At 40.3% G+C, this 25566-nt stretch overlaps 1 protein-coding gene across 1 annotated transcript in view; it reads left to right on the top strand.

The window, feature by feature from the left end:
* PARM1 (prostate androgen-regulated mucin-like protein 1) overlaps positions 1–4497 on the top strand; it is a gene marked incomplete at its 5' end in the record, with an annotated part of 131194 nt that extends 126697 nt beyond the window's left edge. The window contains one exon of the mRNA XM_082243569.1: positions 3807–4497. Coding sequence (XP_082099695.1) covers positions 3807–3891 — 85 coding nt within the window. The 3' untranslated portion in view covers positions 3892–4497. The remainder of the gene's footprint in view (positions 1–3806) is intronic.
* Between the last annotated feature and the right edge of the window lie 21069 nt (positions 4498–25566).

The following is a 25566-nucleotide window of genomic DNA, read 5'->3' as shown; positions in this document are numbered from 1 at the left end:
ATTAATGGCTGTGTGTTATTTTGAGGGGACAGCAAATTTACACTGTTATACAAGCTGTACACTCACTACTTTACATTGCAGCAAAGTGTAATTTCTTCAGTGTTGTCACATGAAAAGATATATTCAAATATTTACAATAATGTGAGGGGTGTACTCACTTTTGTGAGATACTGTAAGTTATAATCATAGGCACCTAATCTGGAACAGCCAATTCTAATTTCATTAAATTGAAGAGGTCATAAATGTAAAGCTGTACTTTTTTTTCCATATGACAGATCTATATTTTCTTTAATTTAGATAATGAAAATGAATATATCATATCAACTGTAGGTGTCAAGTATATACCTTTATCTATAGGTGTTATTTGAAGCAAGATTTAATGTTGGCCTGTTCAAATATGTTTAAAAAAATCAATGATTTCCCTGGATTGTACTTGCTCTTTCACATGACTGCATATCTTATAAAATGAACACACAAGAAAACACTTATTTTTTCCTAAGAAAATGCTGTTCCATGCTTCATTTAGTGCAACAGCATTTTTTCCAGGAAAGCTGGGTATTTTGTCTCTCAGTTGCTCTTTATGTATCCATTTCAGCAAGGCTGTTAACACAGCTTTAAAATTAAATTTGATATTTAAAATTAAATTTGATATTCAAAATTAAATTTGAGCAGGGGTCCTCAAGCTCGCTGTTATAACATTTTCTGTCTCTAACAAATTTGCTTTATGTTGCCTCTTTGTCCAGTTTTTAGGTCTTCTTTATGCTTTCTGCCCCTGCTCTTTTTTAAAACCTTCAGACAGTGTAGATGTCTAAAGTCAGCATTGGTGGATGCAGCTATCGGTTTTGCACATTCAGCCATCGTACAAGTCTTTTAAACATCAGTAGAGAAGCAATACGTGCAGAAGAGATTATTTTTAACATTAAGCCTTCTATTATTAAAACTGCATGAAGAAAAGTCGCATAAAATATAACTGAATGTGATAAATAGAAATGTGCATACGCTCAAAAGTAATGCATCTATAGTATTTTTTGGGAGCCGCAAAAAATAATTTTTTTACATGCAAAAGTCTTGAATTAAAAATACATCATCCATACTGTAGTTGTTCAATCCTAAGTATCAAAGAAGTGCTTCAAGTTTCCCATGCAATACTAATGTCTTCCTGGAAAACTCTGAGATTCTTCCAGGCCAAATTCACTACATCCTTAGTACATATGTGGAGTAGTCCAAGGTCTTCAAACTGAAATCATGCAATTGGGTTTGCTGTCATTAACTTTGGTGGAGTGGTGCTCGCCTTTCACAAAAACTATAAACTTTTGTTCCGGTTTATGAACCTTTATAAATCCTTTATGCTAACATTTCTACAGTTTGTAATACTCTGACAACGTTTAATACACTTACTCAAGGGGTAGGAGGATGTTAATTTTTGGAAAAACCAAAAATATTTCTGACCTTTTACTTAAAGAAACTTGTAAAACGTTTCCTTCCCTCTTCTAAGACTTTCCATTCACCGTTGTCTATGTTATGTTAGGTATAAAAAAAATATGCTTTTGGAAAACAGAAAATATAAAAGTAGAAAATCTGTACTGCAGAGTACGAGGACAGAATTTGCTTTATCTCTCAGGAAGCCCATCGTCCAAAAAGTATTAACATATAGCACATAAATAATACTTGCTATAAGGAAGGAAAGAGATTGAGATTGTCAAAGTTAACAGAGCAGCAACCATACTAAAGCATGGTACACACTAGAACTGTCAGCTCAAGTCGGAGCCGCTGTACTAACTATGCAAAGTTAGTGCAGCGATCTCCCCCGCTGAGTAGTTCCCCCGCCAAAACACTCCGAATAGCGCTCTCTGCCATTGGCTGAGAGCGCTGATTGGGAGTCGGTCGGCTGCTGGTTTTACAGCATGCTCGTCTGACAGACCGACATACAGATGGGCCGATTGTCGGACATTTTTTTTTTAACTGGCTGATGTCTCCCAACATTAGGCCTGTGTGTACTAGGCTTTAAGTGTGTGTACTAGGCTTTAAGTGTCTATTTATAAATGGTTTTATTGTCTTTTTATTGTCTTTTTTTTTTTTATAAATGTTATTACACAAACTTCACACAACTTTCACCCAGAATTCACTCGTTTCTAATTAAATTCAGTTTGAAAAATATGTGAATCCTGTTTAACAGTTGTGCAAATTTTGTATGATAACATACCTAAATCAAATGCTATACTGTTAAAGGCAAATTATGATTTTGTCCTACTCTGCAGTATTTTGGCACAGTGCTTTTTTCCTCTTGGCCCACCTCACCTTTAGCTTTCTTGTTATGCTGTCTGAGCATTAGAGAAAATTAAAGATATTACCGGTTATCTGAATGGGCTGTAGTGTGTGAAGTTGTATTGACAGACTTGGCTCTGTGTTTTGGACACAAGCTTTCGGAACATAATCAGTGAAATAATTAATGTAGATAGGCCTGCATTAGAAAAAAAGGAATTCACAAACAGGAAATTGTCTAGACAGTCCAAAGCTGATATTTTAACATTACAGTAAATAAAAGCTGGGGTATAGATCATCTGTAAATATAGCCCCCTCATTTGACTGAAAGTTTCCCAAATTCAGTGAAGTGAGTTCATCCAGATGCAGACCAGCTCACCTAAGACATATTAAGAAAATGGAGTGGCCATGCGCATGTTCTAGCCGTAAAGCATTCTACATTCAGTATTTTTTTTATAACATACTGCATTCATCTTGCTATCAACTCTGACCAAATTTCCTGTGCCTTTGTAGCCCCCAAAAAAATCAGCGATCCACCTCCGTGTTTTACAGTAGGAATCGTGTACCTTACATCATAGGCCTTGTTGACTCCTTTCCAAATGTAGCATTTATGGTTGTGCCCAAAAAGCTAAATTTTGGTCTCATCACTCCAAATGACTTCGTGCCAGAAGATTTGAGGCTTGTCTCTGTACTGATTGCTGTATTGTAAGCGGAATACTTTGTGGCATTTGCATAGTAATGACTTTCTTCTGGCGACTCGACCATGGAGCCCATCTTTCTTCAAGTGCCTCCTTTTTGTGCATCTTGAAACAGCCACACCACATGTTTTCAGAGAGTCCTGTATTTCACCTGAAGTTATTTGTGGGTTTTTCTTTGCATCCTGAACAATTTTCCTGGCAGTTGTGGCTGAAATTTTAGTTGGTCTACCTGGCCGTTGTTTGGTTTCAACAGAACCCCTCATTTTCCACTTCTTGATTAGAGTTTGAACACTGCCGATTGGCATTCTCAATTCCTTGGATATCTTTTTATATCCCTTTCCTGTTTTATACAGTTCAACTACCTTTTCCCGCAGATCCTTTGATATTTCCTTTGCTTTCCCCATGACTCAGAATCCACAGGTGAGGATGGTTACCTTTAATAACCATTCAAACCCCTTTGTGTCAACTTGTGTTATCAGGCCAAAATCACCAGGGTATGTAAACTTTTGATCAGGGTGATTTGGGTAGTTTCTGTTGTCATTATGATTTAAGAAGGGTAAACACAGTTGACTGATAATAAATGGCTTCAGCCAAAACACTAACCATGAGTGAAAGAAAAGTTTTTATGTTATTCATATTCTCTGAAAAATGGCCAGGAAATTATAAATTCTGCCAGGGTATGTAAACTTATGAGCACAACTGTATTGAAACAAGGCATTGATGAGCATTTTGGAGGCTTTCGCACAAATTTAGAAAGCGCTGAGAAATCACATTGAATTTATTGTTTGGCATGTTTTACTTTCCTTCGTAAACATATCTAATTTTGTAAATGTTTTTTTTCTGTAGGCATGGATCATATGGAAGACTACAGGAAGAGCCAGACTATGGCTCTTTAGGAAATTATAACAATCCATTGTATGATGACTCTTGAAGAAGGAATTTGATTCTGAAGAAGAACAAAAATTTGCTGTCTGTTTTACTGTTGTGCTGGGTCACACCAACAAATACGCTTTACCTTTGAACTCTCAGGCCTGCTGAATTGTATGTCTGCTGTGCATTGAACAAAATAAGGAGCATGCATTGAGCCTAATCATCAAAAACCACTCTTCATTAAACCCCTGAACTGTGCCCATTCACCTACAGTATGATTGTACACACTGTTAAGATAAAAACAAAGGGCCTGATATTAAGAAGGAAAGTAATGATTCTATATTTTATTATTAAAGTGTAATTTTTCACAAATAAAATATTGATTTATTTCATTATTTATGTAAGCATCAGCATTTAAAAAGCACTATGCAGGCAGCCTAAACAGTTACTTTGAATATAGATGGGTAAATGTTATATTGTTCATAACACATTTTCTATGTAATGCTTGAAACAGGAACACATTTGCTTTAAAGAGAAGTGCAGGCTTTAAAAAACAAACATACATACTCACCTGAGCGGATGCAGCTTCAGTCCAGTGCTGCATCTGTCCTACGCCTCCTTTAAGATCGAGAACGGAGCGATCAATGACCGCTGATCGCTCTGTTCTCAGTCTGTTCTCAGTCTTCAGTGAGCAGAGAGCCAGTAACTGACAGCTCTGCCCCTCCAGTGCTCACTGGAGCGTCGGGCTCTTCAGGGGGTGGATGGGGCTGGCTCAGCCTCTCAGCCTGGCCTGGCTTAGCGATATCAGCTGACAGCAGACTTTAGCCCACTGTCACCTGAATGCGGGTCACAGTAATGCCGAACGAAATGCACTCCTGTGAACAACAGGAGAAGTAGGGCCAAAAGAGTTATTTATCCTAGGGAATATAGCTAATGGAGCAAAGGCTTGGAGGTGAAGGTTTTTCTCGATGTTCTTCCACCAGTCATCTCTTGGTGGAATTTCCCTTTATGCACCTCACAGCTTTATAACATTAGTTTCCCATTTGTGCTATAAACTGCTATCCAACATAATAAATTACCATGACCATTTAAGATTGTTTTGTATTCCTTTCTCTTCTTTTATCTGCAAGCAGGGGACATAGATGCTGAGGCAGACCCCACCAACTAGTCTTATGCCTGTTGGCACAATTCAATGCTAGTACAACAATGACCATGCTAGAGACCTTGCAATTTTGGGGAAGGGAGGAACTCAACTATTACTTGCAAGATAACCCACATGTGCCTACTGTTACTTATTTAGCCCAAGGTGCAGTTATCATTTAGTTCTTGACATTTCCGTCTAATTAAGGTTTTGTGTACATTTTGTTATAACTTTTGTCATTTTGTAGAATCATTTTGCTCAATTCAATTAATCACCTTTATAAACTGGTATTTTATAGAAGTGGAACGGTGGAAGTACCAAGAAGTATTACATCGATGTGCCTTTTTCAGGGTTAAATCAGGGACAGATTTAGAGACTGCCATAGTTAGCTATTGTAAGCATCTGTTTCACAACACTACTCATTTCCACAAGAAATAATGTGTGTCAATTTAGTTATGTTCAACTTTATAGTTGAACCCCAATCACTGCTTGGGCTCAAAGGGTACGGCTCCCAACAGAACCCCATACGGATAATAAATGGACATGAAGACCACACAATTTTATTTTGGGATCTGCTATTATTGAATGGACTATTGTGATGTGGTAGCAGTGTAGATGATCTACTAATATTAAAATGCTTTATTTTTTTTTTCTGCATTTCAAATCAGATTCTGTCTGCCATTAATTATTCAACTGTGATTTTACTAGAACTTTTTTTTTTCAAGAAACCATCAAACTGAATGATCCATAAAAGGGCTGTTAGTAATTAGGTCCAAAGCTTTGTGTGCTTTAATGCCCCCTGTATGTTCTTGTTTGCCAAATATCCACCTTTTTTATACCAATGAAAATATCCTTAATACCTGACATATTCTGATATTAAAGTGTGAATACTTATTTATGGATTTCAAAAATTAGCTTGACAACACGTTACAGTATCTTTCACTAATTTGGAAAAGATCAAAAGTGTAGGATTTATTTATATTTTAGCTTGTCTGTTTTTTTTGGATGCAGATTGATTGTGACTTTCCAAAAAAACTATATCCTATTTTTAGTAGTGATGGCAACTGGCAAGTAACATTTTCAGTCACTTGATTTAAGGGAATGCAAAGTCATTACCCTGGACATGTATATCTATTATGCCTTCTGTATATTATTTGTTCGGTAACTTCAGCAAATAAATTATTGATGCTAAAACATTGAAAAATGGTCATTATTTTTTAGAACCAAGTCTGAGGTCCATATAAAAATACTATTTTCTTTGCCAGACAGATAGACCTGCAAAACTCTGTTGAAGGATATGCTGTTGTTTAGGAGCCATATCGGAGCATGCATGCGTGGAATTTGTGGTTGTTTTAGTATTAGTTTAAAAGCAAGCGTAGCTTTCATATACAGTTGGTATAGAAAATAACCCCCCTTTAAAATAATCACATTTTCCTTTTCAGCCTGAAATGAAGACAGACACATTTTTTCTTTTATCCAGCCGTATTTACTCAGTGCAACTTATAACATCCACGTGAAAGATATAACACCAACATGTCAGAAAAATATGTTCAAAAACAGAATCACTGAGTTGGAAAAAGTATCACCCCCCTGTGTCAGTATTTTGTTGAACCACGTTTTTTCTTAATTACAGCCTTTAGTTTGTTGGGATATGTCTCTACTAGCTTTGCACATCTAGACTTTGCAATATTTTCCCTACTCTTCTTGGCAGAACTTAACAAGTTCAGTTAAATGCTATGGTGTCCATTTGTGGACTGCAGTCTTACAGTCATGCCACAGATTTTCAATAGGGTTTAAGTCTGGACTCTGACTAGGCAATGCAATGACATTCACTTTTTTCTCCTTCAACCACTGTGTGGTCATTTTTGCTGTGTACGTTGGGTCATTGTCATGTTGGAAGGTAAACCTTCTTCCCATTGACAACTTTCTGGCAGAGGGCAGCAGATTTTCCTCAAGAATTCAACGGTATTTTGCCCATCCATTATTTCTTCTATCCTGACAAGTGCTCCAGTCCCTGCTGCACAGAAACACCCCATAACAGGATATTACCACCTCCATGCTTTACTGTAGGGATGGTGTTATTTGGATGGTGAGCTGTATTGGATTTCTGCCAGACATATCGTTTGGTGTTGAGGCCAAATAATTACATTTTGGTCTCATCTGACCATAACACCTTTTACCATGTGGCCTCAAAATCTTCAGGGTACGTTTTGGCCATGTGGCCTTTCTTGAGGAGTGGCTTTCTTCTTGCAACCCTCCCTTACCAGCCACATTTGTGGAGAATTGGTGTTATGGTTGTTACATGCACAGAATGACCACTTTTTGTCATAAATTCCTGCAACTGCTTTGGGGTGGCTGTAGGCTTCTCGGTAGCCCCTCTGACCAGTTTCCTCCTGGCTCCTTCATCCAGTGTGGAACGACATCCTGATCCAGGGAGGGTCTGTGTTGTACCAAATACCTTCCATTTCTTAATAATAGACTTCACTGTGCTTCTAGACATTGATACAGCCTTTGACATTTTTTTGTATTCATCTCCTGACTTGTGCCTGTCCACAACTTTATACTGGAGAACTTTTTATATATATATATATAAACAAATCAGCGCTAAAAAATACACAGCAAAAAACATATATTCAATCTAAAAATAGAATTATGTGCAGAAAATCAATAAATAGGCAAATCTTAATTATATCATAAAGTGTCCATAGTGCACAAGAATGTGTCAATTACCAAAAAAAGTTTTTCCCAGTGAAAAAAACTGTAATAATAAAAATAAAAGTATATAAAAGTGTCTACCGTCCAATCCAAAGTGAGAATATTCAAGGCATAGATGTGTGGGTGTCTTCCGAGGGATAGGTGGGGGGAAATCCCAAAAAGCCAGCAAACTGTAAACACCAAATGTATGCAATGGCCACTCACCTTAATAACAAGGTAATACTCGCAATCAGATAGAGGTTGAGGTACACCTGGTGGAGTAGTAAGGAGTTTGGAAAGCAGACAAGTGTCTGGAGTGTTGGGTGGCTGCTGGGAGCTGCTAAAAAAGGCTTGAAATGGGCTTTTCTTCCTGTGAGTAAAACCCTTATGTGGCTGATACACTGTTAGTATTACATTGTGCTGAAGATAAATGAACTTTCAGTTTTTGCTGGCGGATCGAGACGCTGTACACCATCTGGGGACCCTGCGGTTGCCTATTTTATATTTTTTAATAAATATTTGATGTTAACATACTACACTATGGAGCCGTTTATTATCATTTCATGAGCGGAGTATTGTTGGGGAGGATCCGTTCACCTGGTTAGAAGTTATCTGTTCCGCGATTGATCTAATGGTCATCTCTGGGAAGGACTAATATAACCTCAAGCTCTATCTGATTGCGAGCATTACCTTGTTATTAAGATGTCATGCATGAGTGCTGCCGGCACTGGGGAGCTACAGTTCATTGAGGGAACAATGAATGCCAACATGTACTGTGACATACTGAAGCAGAACATGATCCCTTACCTTCAGAGACTGGGCTGCAGGGCAGTATTACAACATGATAACGACCTCAAACACACCTCCAAGACGACCACTGCCTTGCCAAAGAAGCTGAGGGTAAAGGTAATTGACTGGCCAAGCATGTCGCTAAACCTAAACCCTATTGAGCTTCTGTGGGGCATCCTCAAACAAAAGGTGGGGGAGCGCAAGGTCTCTAACATCCTCCAGCTCCGTGATGTCATCATGGAGGAGTGGAAGAGGACTCCAGTGGCAACCTGTGAAGCTCTGGTGAACTCCATGCCCAAGAGTGTTAAGGCAGTGCTGGAAAATAATGGTGGCCATACAAAATATTGACACTTTGGGCCTGATTTGGACATATTAACTTTTGTTGCCAGCGGTTTAGACATTAATGGCTGTGTGTTGAGTTATTTTGAGGGGACAGCAAATGTACACTATTATACCATTTGTACACTCCCTACTTTACATTGTAGCAAAGGGTCATTTCTTCAGTGTTATCACATGAAAAGATATAATAAAATATTTACAAAAATGTGAGAGGTGTACTCACTTTTGTGAGATACTCTATATGGTGGAGCACAGACAAGGAATCACTTGGAGCACTGTTGGAGTGTAATTAAGCACGTGTGAAGCACCTGTGTCACCACCATTATTTGGAATTGGGATTCCTCTGTTGACAGTATATCATTCACCAAATGTATGTCACATTTGAAGATTTGGCATTTTGAATAAACATTATTTGAGGTTTGCACTTTAATTTTAAATATTCCATCTGTATACCTTACCTGGCTTTTTATTGAATAATATCATTTATGAATGCACATATTTACAGCTTCACATGTTTATATGGATGAATTTCATTTTTTGCACTTTATGAACTTTATTCCCATCAGTGTATGAGCACTACATGATTTTGATTATTTGAATATATGTTTATTTGAGTATATTCTCAGCGCAACACAATTTTTTTGATACGTATGCAAAAGTTGAAATCTGTACTGACTGACGAACAATCGGCCGTTCTGGTGACGGCCAACAAAAATTTTATAGCATGCACACCAGATTTTGTTCGGCCGAAAAGTCACAGTCGGTTGTCGGAAGCATCATACTAACAAGCCGACAATCGGCCGATCGGACGTTGGCAAAAAATTTACGGCCAACAATCGGTGCGTGTGTACGAGGCTTTAGGTCCCTTTCACACATATGCGACGCGATTTTACAGCGATTTTGCCTCAAATCACGGTGAGATTTTGAGCACTGGCTCAGGGCTATATACTGTACACCTCAAAACTCATTAAAATCGTGCCAAAGTAGTGCAGGAACTACTTTGAAGGCGGTGCGACTTCAAACGCACTGATATGAATGGGGCTCATTGAAAATAATGGAAAACGACTTGTCATGCGATTTTGCGGTCCAAAATCGCGGGGCAAGTCGCACTAGTGTGAAAGGGGCCTAAAGTAGTGCATGAACTACTTTGAAGTTGCTGCAACTTTAGGTCACGTATATATGAATGGGTATCATTGGAAAACATGGGGAACAACTTGCTATGCAACTTTAATGTCCAAAGTTGCATGACAAGTCACACAAGTGTGAATGGAGCTTAAAACAAAACTGTCATTAGCAAATTAAGATTATGTAGCAAATTTCATACTATCAAAACATAACCTGATGACAATAAGATTAGAAATTATGTGGTAGGTAAAAAAAAATAAGGGTAACAGAACTACTTCCTAGCTGTTGTTGAACCAGAAATACTACCATTGTTTCTAGTCTTGTTCAAACGCAAGGTAGTAGACTTCCTTTGTATAATATACAGAACCTGCAGTCATACCTCCGTTTCCTTTGTCAAATGACGTCTACTCAATCTGATTGAATAATTACCTGTCCCATAAGTGAACAATAAATTAAATTGAAACAGCAAATAGAAACTTAAAATGGTAATTCTAACTAAAAATAGCTTTTATTGAGCAGAGACATTACAGAAGTTTTACAAAGGTTAATATTACACTATTGTCTATTTATTTTATTTATTTTTATAGTACCATCACTTCCTCAATAGTCCAATCATTTATGAGCAGTTTATCTAAAAATTAAAATACAATCCACTCCTTTCAAATAGAAAATATCAGGGTTGAAAAAAAGGGAAGTTGACTTTGCTGGCTTGTTTTTAAAGGTGAAGTTCTGGGTTGTTATCCTCATCCTTGTTTCAATACTTGGGAAATCTCTAATGAGTAACAAACATTAATACAGCAATGTGTTAGATCAGCTAAAACGTGAATATGGTATATATATGTATCTCTGATGAGTAACAAACATTCATACAGTGACGTGTTAGAACAGCTAAAACGTGAATATGGTATATATATTTATTCTGGGTCTGTGAATAGCCAAGTAGTGTAGGAATAATAAAGATCTGCAGCACAAAGTGGATGGGACATTAAATGGTCAGCAGCATTGAGGAACCATTTGACAGAATTTATTTATGACCTGATGGATCAATAAAATAGAAGATTTATTATGGTAAGTGCGGGAATGCTTTTTTCATCTTGCATATTTAACAATATGGATGACAGCTCCACCTAGGGACAGCATGTCCATATGTGTTTCTGTCATTTTGAACTCTGTTTGTTAGTTAATTTGATTAGTTTAGTTAGTTAATAGGAAGCTACATCTGTTCTGGTAAATAAATATAGAGGATGTCAAGTGAAGCCTCTGACACGTCCAAAGGGATGCACAGTGGAATTTGTACCTAATCGCACCAGCGCATGCAGGTCAATGTGCGTGCGCTGCCGTTTGATGCATTGTTAAAACGCACTGCAGTGCTGGCCTTTTTTTCTTTGTTTTCTTTATTTTATATCTTGTATGTAATTCTTATGTGCTGCAGCATATTGCAATATATTATATCATTTCAGAATGTTCTGAGCAAAGTTGGAATATGCCTGTTTTTTTTTTTTTTTTTGGTGCATGCCAACCCAGCGTGTTGGTGTGAACTAAAGCCATAGGACATATGGCAAATTCTCTTGTTCTTGCGTAGGGACACGTTGCCCGGCACGACTGATGAGAATGAGCCACATCAATTTGACAAACTTACCATTTTTTTCAGGACTTTTCCAGCACATTTGATTGGCGAGTACATGTGCATGCCACAGCTGGGATGTGGTTGAAACCTAAGAAGCCAGTGTGCAGGAATGATCTGCAAGCCTGCGCACTGGCAACTGCTAGTACTTACATTTAAATTGCCCTGATGTTTCCTGGTCTGTTAATGTTTTACAAAAGGTACCCCAACTGTATATTCTTCTCATAGCTAATTATACACCTCTAAGATTATATAAAATGGGTGTCCAGACAGACTCTTTATGCATAAGATGTAAACAGGATCATGCTTACCTTATCCACTTACACTAGCTTTGTCCCAAGTTACATCAATATTGGAAGTGTGTAGTAGATTTGCTCAACAAGTTATTTCAGGCTACTATACCTTTAGACCCTAAGTGCTGCTTGTTGGGAATTTTGGGAGAGGTATATATAGTCTAAGGAATTTAACCATGAAGCCATCTCCTGAGCCTTATTTTTAGTCCGCATGCGGTTGCTAGTTGTCAGGGCTGGGCTTTCTAGTGGCTCTCTTCTCAGTGCTCAAGGCTGTTCAGCTGTCATGTAATTACCAGCCAATCAATGTTTTCACAGTGACTCACCTGGATACCATTACCTGCCTCATTAGTCCTACAGTCAGCCCATTTTTGCTATTTAAACTGCCTTGCTCTATCCCTCCATGCCTTTGTCTGGTCAACATCTCCAGTTTGTCTCTGCTGTGTTTCTGTTATGAATTTGCCTGGCTAATGTTTCTTCTGCTTCCTGATCCTGATTATTGGCTTCTGACAATGCTGATTCCTGGCTTCCTGATCCCGGCTCATCTGATTACCCATTTTGGCTTCCTAACCCTAGCTTCTGTTTTTCACTACGTTCCTAAACTGTAATATGTTTACTATTACATTAAAGATTTTATTTTAACTGCATTTTCTGTCTCTGCCTGGTTCATGGTCCCTGACACTAGTACATTGGAAATCCCCAGATCCCCCTTCTCTGAGGGAGTGGACTCGCTCAGTTGGAGATACCCTTCGCCTGGAAAGATACATCTATCAGCACAGGGGTTACCCTAATAAATATAAAAAGTAATGGGTTCCATTGTTATATACACAATGTCTCAGTCCAGTGAAGCTGGATCGAATGTGGCTGTTGCACTGCCCCTGGGGATAAGAACGTATTTGACTCTAATAATTAGAGCATATTTGGAGAAGTGATGCCATTCTATTAGGACTGTACGGTACTTGTATGCTTTGTTACTTGTATAAATTACCTTTCGGAAAAGGAAGTGGATTGTATAGTTTGAACTGTTTTGGACTGCCAGATTGCTGTCTTTCTATTTTTTCTACCAATAAAACCTTTCTTGATTACAAAGAAAAACTGCCCTGATGGTAGGAACAATTGAGGTGTTTGTTTACCTGGGGCCTGACACTTAAAAGGCCACACTCACAAGCCCAGTGGCGCACGTGTATGACACCAGCTACATAAACAGTGTGAAAAGTAAATCCCTCTTCTAAGTTGTATGCTGTGGACTTTAGATGTGCTGGGCTGGAATTTATGACTGAATGTCATAGCTGCATTGCTAGAGCTTGACATACATAGCAGAGTTTTATGGCCCTGTTTGTAAAACAATGTTTCTCTTTCAGGAGGATACCGTTGGTAACTAGCTTTGAGTCGATACAGTGAGTTTTTCAGTAATAAAGTAGGTGAAAAAGGGTGGTGTTTAAACACAGAGCATTGTATGTTCACAAGTTCAAGCATTGGCTGCTCTCTTGGAGCTGATTTGTAAAAATTAGAGGAAAGAGAATGAGTACAAAGTAATATATATTATAAAAAGTGTAGCACTAAAATATCTCAAGAATAATATAGTTCATATGTCCATAGTTTTGTACTAGTATTGGAAAGAAATAACTAATTCCAGAGAGAGATTCCTCAGAAAAGGTGCTTGTTTCCCAATAGCATACACATGCAGATGCTCAATTATCGAAAGCCAAGTGTGAGACAGCCACCAACATGAGGGAAAACTTAGCCTCTTACCAAATCACCATGATCCTTATTACAGGGATCATGGATTGCAGAGAAATAATTAGCAGATGCACATCAGGGAAGATCTCTCCAGCCACTATCCACGGATTGATCCCGCAAAGTCCTCAGCAATTAACCGGTCATAAGGGGGAAAAAACAACTCCCATAGCGTGATACTGTCATACAGTTTTATTCATGCATAAGTCAATTGGCAACTTACATAACTCCCGGATCAATACAGCGTGTCATGTGGAAACTCTTTGATGGAAATAAGCCGGTACCAAACCAAAAAGATGGCCGCCGTATCTCTCATCCGTAGCGGCGTGATGTGCAGCAAGCTCCTCCTACGCGTTTCGTCACTCAGCTATTTCTTTCCAATACTAGTACCAAACTATGGACATATGAACTATATTATTCTTGAGATATTTTAGCGCTACACTTTTTATAATATATGTTGCTTTTGATCTGTTTTACTCATTCAGGATCAGGTGTCGGCTGCTTGTGTAATTGCTTCACTTCAAATGATTGTATATTTATCTTTACAAGCGCAGCAAATTTCTATGCATAGTACAAAGTAATGCCAATTGCAGCCATTCACAAAGTTTACCAATAGTGATATGATTATGTTATCAAACAAATAAAATACTACAAAATTAAATAAATCTATAAAAGTTTCTCACTATAATACTTCAAAGATTCCCCCGCCGCCAGGGCCGGACTGGGAATAAAATTCAGCCCTGGAAATAATTTCATACCAGCCCCATAGCATTATTATACCGGCCCAACAGCATAACGCCATTATTTTCTTGTTCATAAAAGGGAAAACCATGCATTTTAAAGCACATTTGAAGAGTGTATTATATTTAGATAAGACAGATATGTATATATATTTATATACTGTATATATATGAGCAAATTCGGGTTAAAAGTGCGGACATAGTATGGTACAGGAGGTGGTCATAGGCTGTGTGGGCATGGTACAGGAGATGTCAGAGGCTGCGGACATGGTGCAGGAGGACATGTCAGAGGCTGCAGGCATGGTACAGGAGATGCAGGGGCTGTGGGCATAGTACAGGAGATGCAGGGGCTGCAGACATGGTACAGGAGATGCAGGGGCTGCGGACATGGTACACCCTCCATCTTCCCCACTCATTGTGAGCCCGGACTAACATCCAAGGTTACCCTAAGGAGGAATCTTAAAGCTCATCTGTGAAGCCTGTTTTGACCTACAGTTTATGTCATACGACATTATAGGTCCACATCATCTGGTGAGCGTTCATTTCATTTGTTCCATGTGGTGACGGGATTTGAAAATTGTTTTACCACCTTTTCCTGAGCTGGATCATTCCTTCACTTTCTGGGACTGTTTATGGCTTTTACATCACCTTTTTTGGGACTTTATTGAATTTACTTTCCATTTAAGTTGTTTCACCTTATTTTTCACATGCAACTTTTAATGAGACTGTCAAGGTCTTTTATATATTTTTATATGTTTATATGATTTTATTATCATGTTTTTGAATGCGTTTGCTTTCACTTATCACATTTAGCATTGCACTCATTGTCTACTATATGGTACAGGAGATGCAGGGGCTGCGGGCATGGTACAGGAGATGTTTATTCCCACAAGCAAAGACATACAATTACTGAAATGCAGAGAGTTAAAACGTTCAGTGGCCAAACGCCGGCTCAGCTCCCAGGCGAGAGAACGGCATGATGCCACGGGCTCGGCTCCTCCCTACCCTTGTGGTTACAATGGACTAATTTGCACTTTATGTTTAATGAACTGTTTGAGAGCATAATATTGTATTGCACTATATTGCACTTTTGCACATTTATGCTGAATGTATTTTTATGTAAGACTTATGTTGTGCTTCACTACATTTAATATACATTCACAAAGTTTGTTGAATTTGTTTTCATCAAATGAAAACTTAAACATTTGATTGACTATTGGCGACAGTTACATTTTTGTTACTATCAACAAAACTTACAGGCTGGATGCTGTGATCTAATGCTGGATTGGCCGTTACAGCCAATGCAAATGAACAAGGAGAAGGATCACCTAAAGGGTAACTCCACTTTCATGGGAAAAAAAAATAAATGAAATAAAGCAATTATACAACTATAATATGGCATATGCAATTGTCACACAGCCATGTTGTAATGTAATGTTATTAACCACTTCAGCTCCGGAAGGTTTTATCCCCTTTCTGACCAGGCTGACAATTGCGCGGTCCCAAATAAAATGAATGTCTTTTTTTTTTCCCCACAAATAGAGCTTTCTTTTGGTGGTATGTGATCATCTGTGCGTTTTTTTATTTTTTGCGCTATAAGCAAAAGAACCACAATTTTGAAAAAAACAATATTATTTACTTTCTGCTCTAAAACATACCCAATAAAAAAAAGTTTTAAATGTCATCAGTTTAGGCCAATATGTATTCTGCTACATATTTTTGGTAAAAAGAAATCCAAATAAGTGTATATTGATTGGTTTGCACAAAAGTTATAGCATCTACAAACTATGCGATACATTCATGGACTTTTTTTTATTGTTTTTACTAGTAATGGTGGTGATCAGTGATTTTTAGCGGGACTGCGAAATTGTGGCGGACAAATCTGACACTAAATAACACTTTTTGGGGACCAGTGACACCAATAAAGTCTAAAGAAAATGCACTATTACTGTATAAATGACACTGACAGGGAAAGGGTTAACATCCGGGCAATCAAGGGGTTACGTGTGCTCCTAGGGAGTGCTTTCTAACTGTGGGGGGAGTGGATGCACTCAGGGGAGGACTGGGCCAGAAGGCAGGGGGGCAATTGCCCCCTGGGCCGCTCTGATACCCTATGAAAAGGCTGCACTACTTCTGCCAAAGACATGCCTAAAGGATTCCTGGTGAAGAGAAGTAAAAAGTCCCCACTGCTGACCTACTGAGTGTGAGTTGAAGACCAGCATGGATGGTGTAAACTGTGTCTGAGCAGAGGCCGGTTCCATGCCCCACTGGAGACTCTTCTCCCCCAGCCAGCCCCAATAAATCTGTCCCAGCTCTCTCCAACCGCCCCCTGTTGGCCAGGTCGGGAACCCGATTTCGGCCAGTGAGTAGAGAGTACCTGGAGCAGGGCTTCAGCCTGGAATGGGGGAAAGGAGGAGGCCAGGAAGAGGGAGAGTGGGAAGGGGGCTGCACCATGGACCTTTAGTTTGTACTTGCCCCCTGGGCCAAAAGTTGCCAGTCATCCCCTGGATGCGCTGGAGGAAAAGAGAGATCTGTGTTTAAGCTTAACTGAAACACAAGATCCCTCTTTTACTCCCTGACAGATCAGCGGTCTGCCTTGTTTACATAGGTAGACTACCGTTCTGTCATTCTGCTGAATGATCGGTGGGTCCTGGTGGCCATCGCGGCCATTGGACCTGCTAATTGGCTCCCTCTGTGTCCAATCACAGCGGGAGCGGCGCTACCACAGCACATGCCCGCCATCTACATCACCTGCACAAAATTATGTACATGTACATGATTTTGCGCAGCCGGGCGGCCCTGCCACAGTATATATGTGGTGGGAAGTCCCAAACTGGTTCAAAATTACCTTTCCTTTTTAATCTGCTGCGCAGTAATTTTCTGTAAAATTCAGTGCAATATGGCTACCTGTAGGCCCTCTGTGTTCATACACTTCTAAAAATGTAATTTCCTGCTTGTGTGATTGGCTCACTGATTTTCCCAAAAGTCTGCACAAAGATACAAGTCAGATTTTAGGCATCCTCTGCAATAGGAATTTAAGTTTTGGTTAAATACTCCCTAAGGATCTAGTGTGCTTTTGTATTTGTTTACAATATAGTCTTGGCATCCTCCTTGGATATTCTCTCAGAGCTTCAAAGATTGTGGTGACCACTAGTACCTGTTACTCCAGCATCTGTGTATTTAGACAGTGATTACCTTAGTGAGTGTATTTCAACGTTATACATTTTGACATAACTGAATAATGAAAAGCAAAACGTGATCTAAATCACATGTCACCTAGTAAACAATATTCACAAATGGAATCCACTCATGATATTGTTTACTGCTGTATGTGATTGGTCACCAGTAATCACATGGTACCTGGGTCAATCAGAGCACCCTGTATCATGGGAAAGCTGTGGCCAATCACAGGATCACAATAGTAAACAGTGAGTCATGATCATGAATGAAAGCCATTAATGACAGTTTAAATAATTGCTGCTACAGTGATCATCACTGTAACTAGCAATCACAGTGGAAAAATAAAAATATATTTATTTATTTTTACATACTGTGACCAGTCAGTATCCCTGATCACCTTCACACCAGCGATTTGATGACACTTTACTGCACTGGTAACAGTATGTGAAAAAAAATGTAAAAAAAAACGAATTTTATTTAATTTCTTAATTTTACAAAAAATGGTGACAAATAATTACAACTTCAAAAAGCTTGCCATACCTCTTACTAAATACCTTGGACTGTACTTTCTAAAAAGGGGTCATTTGGGGTGGAGGGATATTTGTACTGTACTGGCATTTTAGGGCCTCAAGAAATGAGATAGGCAGTCAATACATCAGGATTGATCAATTTTCAATTATTTATACCATAGTTTATAGAACCTATAACTTTCACCCAGACTAAATAATATACACTGATATGGGTTATTTTTTTATCAAAGAAATGTAGCAGAACAGACTACATTTTAGTCTAAATTTAGGAAGAAACATTATTTGTTTGCACAATTTTTTAACAGAAACAGTTTTTTTTTTTCGTTTATATAGCAAAAAAAATATAAAAAAACCTAATGGCGATTAAATATACTAAAAGAAAGCTCTATTTGTGTGAAAAAATTATATAAATTAAATTTGACATTTTTAAGCCCACCACTGTCTTTAAGCTTTCTGCCCATCTTTGATGGTGGTGGTGGTGGGGGAGCAGGACTGGGAATAAAATTCAGCCCTGGAAAAAATGTCATACCAGCCCCATAGCAATATTATACCGGCCCAACAGCATAGCGCCATTATTTACTTGTTCATAAAAGGGAAAACCATGCATTTTAAAGCAAATTTGAAGAGTGTATTATCATAGATAAGATAGATATGAAAGCATATAGTGCTTTATATATAAAAGAGCAAATTCTAGTTAAAAGTGGTAAAAGTGCGGACATGGTAAAGGAGATGTCAGGGGCTGTGCGGACATGGTACAGGACATGTCAGGGGCTGTGCGGACATGGTACAGGGCATGTCAGGGGCTGTGCGGACATGTTACAGGAGATGTCAGAGGCTGTGCGGACATAGTACAGGAGATGTCAGGGGCTGTGCGGACATAGTACAGGAGATGTCAGGGGCTGTGCGGACATAGTACAGGAGATGTCAGAGGCTGTGCGGACATGGTAATGGAGATGTCAGGGGCTGTGCGGACATGGTACAGGAGATGTCAGAGACTGTGCGGACATGGTACAGGAGATGTCAGAGGCTGTGCGGACATGGTACAGGACATGTCAGGGGCTGTGCGGACATGGTACAGGACATGTCAGGGGCTGTGCGGACATGGTACAGGACATGTCAGGGGCTGTGCGGACATGGTACAGGACATGTCAAGGGCTGTGCGGACATGGTACAGGACATGTCAGGGGCTGTGCGGACATGGTACAGGACATGTCAGGGGCTGTGCGGACATGGTACAGGACATGTCAGGGGCTGTGCGGACATGGTACAGGACATGTCAGGGGCTGTGCGGACATGGTACAGGACATGTCAGGGGCTGTGCGAACATGGTACAGGACATGTCAGGGGCTGTGCGGACATGGTACAGGACATGTCAGGGGCTGTGCGGACATGGTACAGGACATGTCAGGGGCTGTGCGGACATGTTACAGGAGATGTCAGAGGCTGTGCGGACATAGTACAGGAGATGTCAGGGGCTGTGCGGACATAGTACAGGAGATGTCAGGGGCTGTGCGGACATGGGGACATGGTACAGGAGATGTCAGAGGCTGTGCGGACATGGTACAGGAGATGTCAGAGGCTGTGCGGACAAGGTAATGGAGATGTCATAGGCTGTGCGGACATGGTACAGGAGATGTCAGAGGTTGCAGACATGATGAGGGGGGTGGGATGAGTGGCAGCAGGGGTGGTGGTGAGGGGGGTGGAATCAGTGGAAGCGGTGGTGATGGTGAGGGGGTTGGGATAAGTGGCAGCAGGGGTGGTGGGATCGGTGGCAGCGGTGGTGGTGAGGGGGGTGGGATCAGTGGCATCAGGGGTGGTGGTGAGGGGTTTGGGATTGGTGGTGATGAGGGGGGGTGGGATCGGTGGCAGCGGTGGTGGTGATGAGGGGGGTGGGATCGGTGGCGGTGATGGTGATGAGGGGGGTGGAATCGGTGGCAGTGGTGGTGAGGGGGGCAGTCAGCCCCTCACAGGCAAAGTGACGTATGTAAACGTCACTAGCCTGTGAGGCTCTGGGGAGAGAGCGCGCGCCGCCGGAGGCGCGCTCCTGCTCCCGCGCGGTCACGGACCCCCCCGCGCGTGTGACCGGCGGACCCGATGTCCGCCAGTCACTCTGCGATCGTCGCTGCAGAGGGAGAAAGTCAGGCGGCTAGTGTAAACAAGCCGCCTGTCATTCTCCCCTGTGTAGAAACACTGATCATACGGTTCTACTATGTAGGACCGTTGATCAGTGTTCCTACAGCTCAAGCCACAGCCAATCACAGTTAGAATCATGCCCCTAGGGACACACACAGCCCCTCCCTCTCAAATAAAGTTAACCCTTTCACTACCAGTGTATTTTTACAGTAACAGTGCATATGTATAGCACTGATTACTGCAGTACTGTAATGTCACTGGTAACCCCAAAAGTGTAAAAAATGTCAGTCAAGGGTCCGATCTGTCCGCCGCAATGTCGCAGTACCGCAAAAAACTTGCAGATCGCCGCCATTACGCGTAAAAAAAAAAACAACAAAAATGACAAAAATCTTTCCCTTTGTTAGTAAACGCGATAACTTTTGCGCAAACCAATCAAAATACGCTTTTTGCGATTTTTTTTTACCAAACATATGTAGCATAAAACAAATTGGCCAAAAATGTTAAAAAATTTTGATTTTTACATTTTTTGGGGGGGGAATTTCATATTAAAAAATGTGAAAAATATTGTTATTTTTGCAAAATTGACGCTCTTTTTATGTTTATAGCGCATGATCAAAAAAATCGTACAGGTGATCAAATACCACCAAAAGAAAGCTCTGTTTGTGGGAAGAAAAGGACGTCGAATTCGTTTAGGTACGGCGTCGCACGACCGCGCAATTGTCCGTTAAAGTCACGCAGTGCCGAATCGCAAAATACCCCCTGGTCAGGAAGGGGGTAAAATCTTCCGGGGCTTAAGTGGTTAAAGGATGCTGCAACTGAAAAAGGTTGAGAAATGCCAATTTAGTGCTTTGGTCTTTATGCTACCCTACCCCTTCAATAACAACACGAACAGTATATTAAAACACCAAACCTAGGTCCTGAGATAAATATTAGCCATATAGATTAGTACAGGAGCATAGGTGTTGTTATATTATTCAAGTCTGCATCACCCTCTTAGAAATGTTGTTTTAATATTATTTTATTACATTTTTTTACAGCTTGATTTATAAGCGAAATTAGATCTGTGTGCCTTTCTCTGAATTGTTTTTTGTCTGCTTGATTTGGTTTCCAGGCAATGAAGCGGTCTATATATCTTAATTGTCCTGAGCACAGCGTGGCTGTATTATTTGCATAATTGCTCTCTCTCTCAGAGGTTTAGTTTGAAAAATAATGGACACTTGCATTTTGTAAGCCAGAAACCTTTCTAATCATAAATAAAAGACAGCAGCAGTATATAAAAGGTCGGCCTAAATAATGCTTGATAGAGTCTCACAAACAATGTGATATTGCTGCATGACTCAGCTCTTTGAGCTATTTATTCATGAGTTATCTCTCTCTTTGCTTATTAGTATACCATCGTACCGCTTCTGGGAAACACATTCTAAAACAATGCAAAAATTTCTTTCATGTTCTTTCAAAGCAATAAAACAGAAAGAGCCCCTTTCATGCAGGTGTTCTGTCAATCCATTTCTGACCCATGATCAGACGATAAAAACAGACTCTAATCCATCCAAGTAAGTGGCTGAATATAAATGGATGTGCTTCCGTTTACATCTGGATATGCTCAGGTTCATTGGACTCAATGCAATAAGTTTTGCATCCAGGTCCACTTTTGTGGACCTGAAAGGATGAAAAGGAATATATACAAATGCACGCTTTCATCAGATCGCCCATAGGGTCCATTTTTTCTTCATCACAAAAAAACATAGAATTTGTGACATGAATTTCCGTGTCAGATTACGGATCCCCTGCTGTGACAGAATGGAGGCACTCGTGTAAAAGAGACCATATGGTTGTGAAAAAAAATGTATGGATCCTTCGAAATTGTCCAGTTTTCTGCATGAATGCTACACAGTCTAACAACACACATTTTAAAAAGATTATAAGATATAATTGTAGCACTGCCCCCTTGAAGACTGCTGGATATTACACTTTCGGGTCCCCCTGGGTTACCGTTAGCAACACTGGCATTCACAATTAAACACTTTACTTCTTGCCTCAGTCAATGATCAGTCCATGTAGTTGTTTTTGGCATTTTATTTTAAATAGGGATGGGAGAAGGGAATAGTGGGATACTCCAAAGTAACTATTCACAAGGTTTGGCGGACATCTATCTGCAGATACAGCCAGGCTGTCGATCCAACTTGCCACTTAGGTGGATTTAGATTAGGTCTCTTTCCAGGTGACTTGATGAACTAATGTTATCTTCAGGACACTCTCTTAGTATCCTCTTTCTTGACCGCTGACACCCAACCACTGACTATCCCACTCTGGGGTGGCCCCCCTCAGGTCAGGGCCCTTGACACAATCCCCTGTACTCACAATACTGTTTTGTCTAGGGTCTCCAGTGTCTCCCCCTCAGTCAGCTTTCCTGGACCTCTGGGTTCAGCTCCATTCCTCTAGCCCTCAGGATGACCCCCTTATGCCACGTTCCACTGCTACAGAGGAGGAGGCAGCTGCCACCCTCCCTCTGGAGCTCTGCTCACCAGCCAAAGACCCCGCAGCACATGTGCTCCAGGCTTTTATACAGTATCCCAGAATGCACCGAGACAGCCTGTCTCTACCAATCACCAGAACTTTATCAAAGCCTATGTATCCTTTGGTCAGATTTCCTACCACTGTCCAACATGCCTCCCTATTGGACCAGTGTGAAACACTCTAGACTCAATGAATCACATACTGAGCACACTGAGCAGACCTCACTCACAGATCCTGCTCTCTGCTAGGCAGAAAGCAATAGAGATTTGCCTGCTGCTCTTCTGATAGGCAAACATAGCCAAAAACGGTACTCTCTCACTAGCACCTACCTAGGAGGGTGCTACATAATCATATCTTTTTCACAAATATTTGGAAATGTAAAGTGTAACTATAAGCAAAACTTTTTTTTCACATTGGATAGAGTAGGAAAGGGTTATTACCCTTGACAGGTCTTTTTTTTTTGCCATCAGTGTCCACATTGAGGAGACTTTTCTTCACTTCCTGTCCCATAGCCAAAACAGGAAGTGAGAGGACATCTCTCTATAGTGAGGTAATCCCAGGGTCTGCAGAACCAGTGTCCCCTTTGGAAATTGTCCCTTCTATTACTGTTCTAATGTCAGCTGAAAATGTGGGATGTTCTTTTACTTTCACTTTTGTATAGAGATATAGAGATATAGACAAATATAGAGGGTGAATCTCCCTTATAGAGACACAGACAGCAAAGAAATCTGACAGGTGTTCCAATCCTTCTCCACTCTATCCAAAACTAACATATAAGATTTGCCTTTAGCTACACTTTAAGGACTTGTCCACACCAGACACTACAAGGGGTACCTTAAGGGCTTGTCCAAACCGGACACCACAGGGGGTACCTTAAGGGCTTGTACACACCAGACACTACAGAGGGTACCTTAAGGGCTTATTCACACCAGACACCACAGGGGGCACCTTAAAGGCTTTTTCACTCCAGACACCACAGGGGGCACCTTCAGGGCTTGTCCACACCAAACATAACAGGGGGCATTTTAGGGGTTGTCCACACCAGACACCACAAGGGGCAACTTAAGGGCTTGTCCACACTAGGGATGATCGAACGGTTTGGGTCGACCATCGGTTCGGCCCGAACATTGGGTGTTCGAGGTTCGGCCGAATTTAGAACTTTTTGCCCAAAAAGTTCGGAATTCGGCAACCAGAACCGACCAAAATGAAATGGTTCAGGAAATGGGCTTTAAAAGCCCGTGATTGGACCAAAACCATTAGCAAAAGCCAATTGAGGGGGCAGAAGAATGCTAGGAATGTGATTGGAGTGACTAGGGGGTCCCTAGGCCAATCATTAGTGAATACGCCCCCCAGTATATAAGATAGCCCCCGCCAAATTCCTAGCATTGTAATACAGGGACATGGAAGAGAGTGGAAGCAGTTCTGCTAATTTTACTTTAAAAGTGTCATTTAGCATTTATTAGTGTGAGGAAAGGGATATCTAGTGTAGTTAGAGTGCTCCTTTACACTTTAGTTAGCTTCAAAAATTTAGTTTCTGTAGGGAAAGTGTGAAGTGTCAGGGTGACCGTAATGTAGTGTAGAGTTAACTGACTGCTATGGCAGGGTGACCAAACCCTTCCATATCATGGTGACCGTAATGTAGTGTAGGGTGAACTGACTGCTATGGCAGGGTGACCAAACCCTTCCATATCAGGGTGACCGTAATGTAGTGTAGGATGAACTGACAGTGACTGCTATGGCAGGATGACCAAACCCTTCCATAGCAGGGTGACCGCTATAGAGAAAAGATAGTTTCTCTTGTGTCACTTTCGTTGCAGGGATATGGCTTTGCCGCCGCCAGCATTTTTGGCTGCAGGCGTTGCTAGTGATTTTTTGAGCACATGTTTGAAGTCAGACATGACATCTGAACATGTGTATAGGGGGTATATATACACACCCATGTCTGTATATATACACCTGCACATATACAGGTGTGAAAGGAGCAGAAAAAACTACTTGTGCTAATGAAATAATTAACACCAATATAGTTACGCTCCTATCACACCTATATATGTCTAGGTGTGTATATACATATAAGTATGTGTGTATATACACCACTATACACAAGTTCAGATGTTTTGCCTGCCTCCAAAGAACCCAAAAAAATGCCCAAAAAAACGCTAGCGTCAAAAAAAAAAAACGCCCAGGTGTGTTGTTGCAGGCATTTTTTTGGGTTCTTTGGAGGCAGGCAAAACATCTGAACTTGTGTATACGGGTATATATACACACATACTTATATGTATATACACACCTAGACATATATAGGTGTGATAGTAGCAGAAATATATGCTTGCGCTAATGAAATCATTTACACTAATATAGTTACGCTCCTATAACACCTATATATGTCTAAGTGTAAAATACATATAAGTATGTGTGTGTACACAAGTTCAGATGTTTTGCCTGCCCCCAAAAACCCCAAAAAATGCCCAAACAACATACCTGGGCGTTTTTTTTTGACGCTAGTGTTTTTTTGGGAATTTTTTGGGGTTCTTTGGAGGCAGGCAAAACATCTGGACTTGTGTATAGTGGTGTATATACCACTATACACAAGTTCAGATGTTTTTCCTGCCTCAAAAGAACCCAAAAAAATGCCCAAACAAAATGCCTGCTATTAAACCGGCAAGGTGTGAAAAGCGAGAAGCCAACCTCCTGTGCTGAAAGTGTTCTAATACAAACTATCTTTTTTTTAATGGTTCTGGACACGCTACAGAGCTGAAACTTCACAGGTACACTTTTTAGACCCCCCCCCCCCCCCAGATACTAAATCCAAAGAAATTTTTTTTTTTTTAATTTTTTTTTTTTTCAATAATTGGCTCTCTATCAAAAATCTATCAAAAATGACAAATTTTAAAAAC

Source organism: Pelophylax lessonae, assembly GCF_965119305.1.
Source record: "Pelophylax lessonae genome assembly, chromosome: 1".
In the NCBI taxonomy this organism is placed as follows: Eukaryota; Metazoa; Chordata; class Amphibia; order Anura; family Ranidae; genus Pelophylax; species Pelophylax lessonae.
Note: the sequence above shows the minus strand (reverse complement) of the source record. Positions and strands in the feature narration are given on the sequence as shown.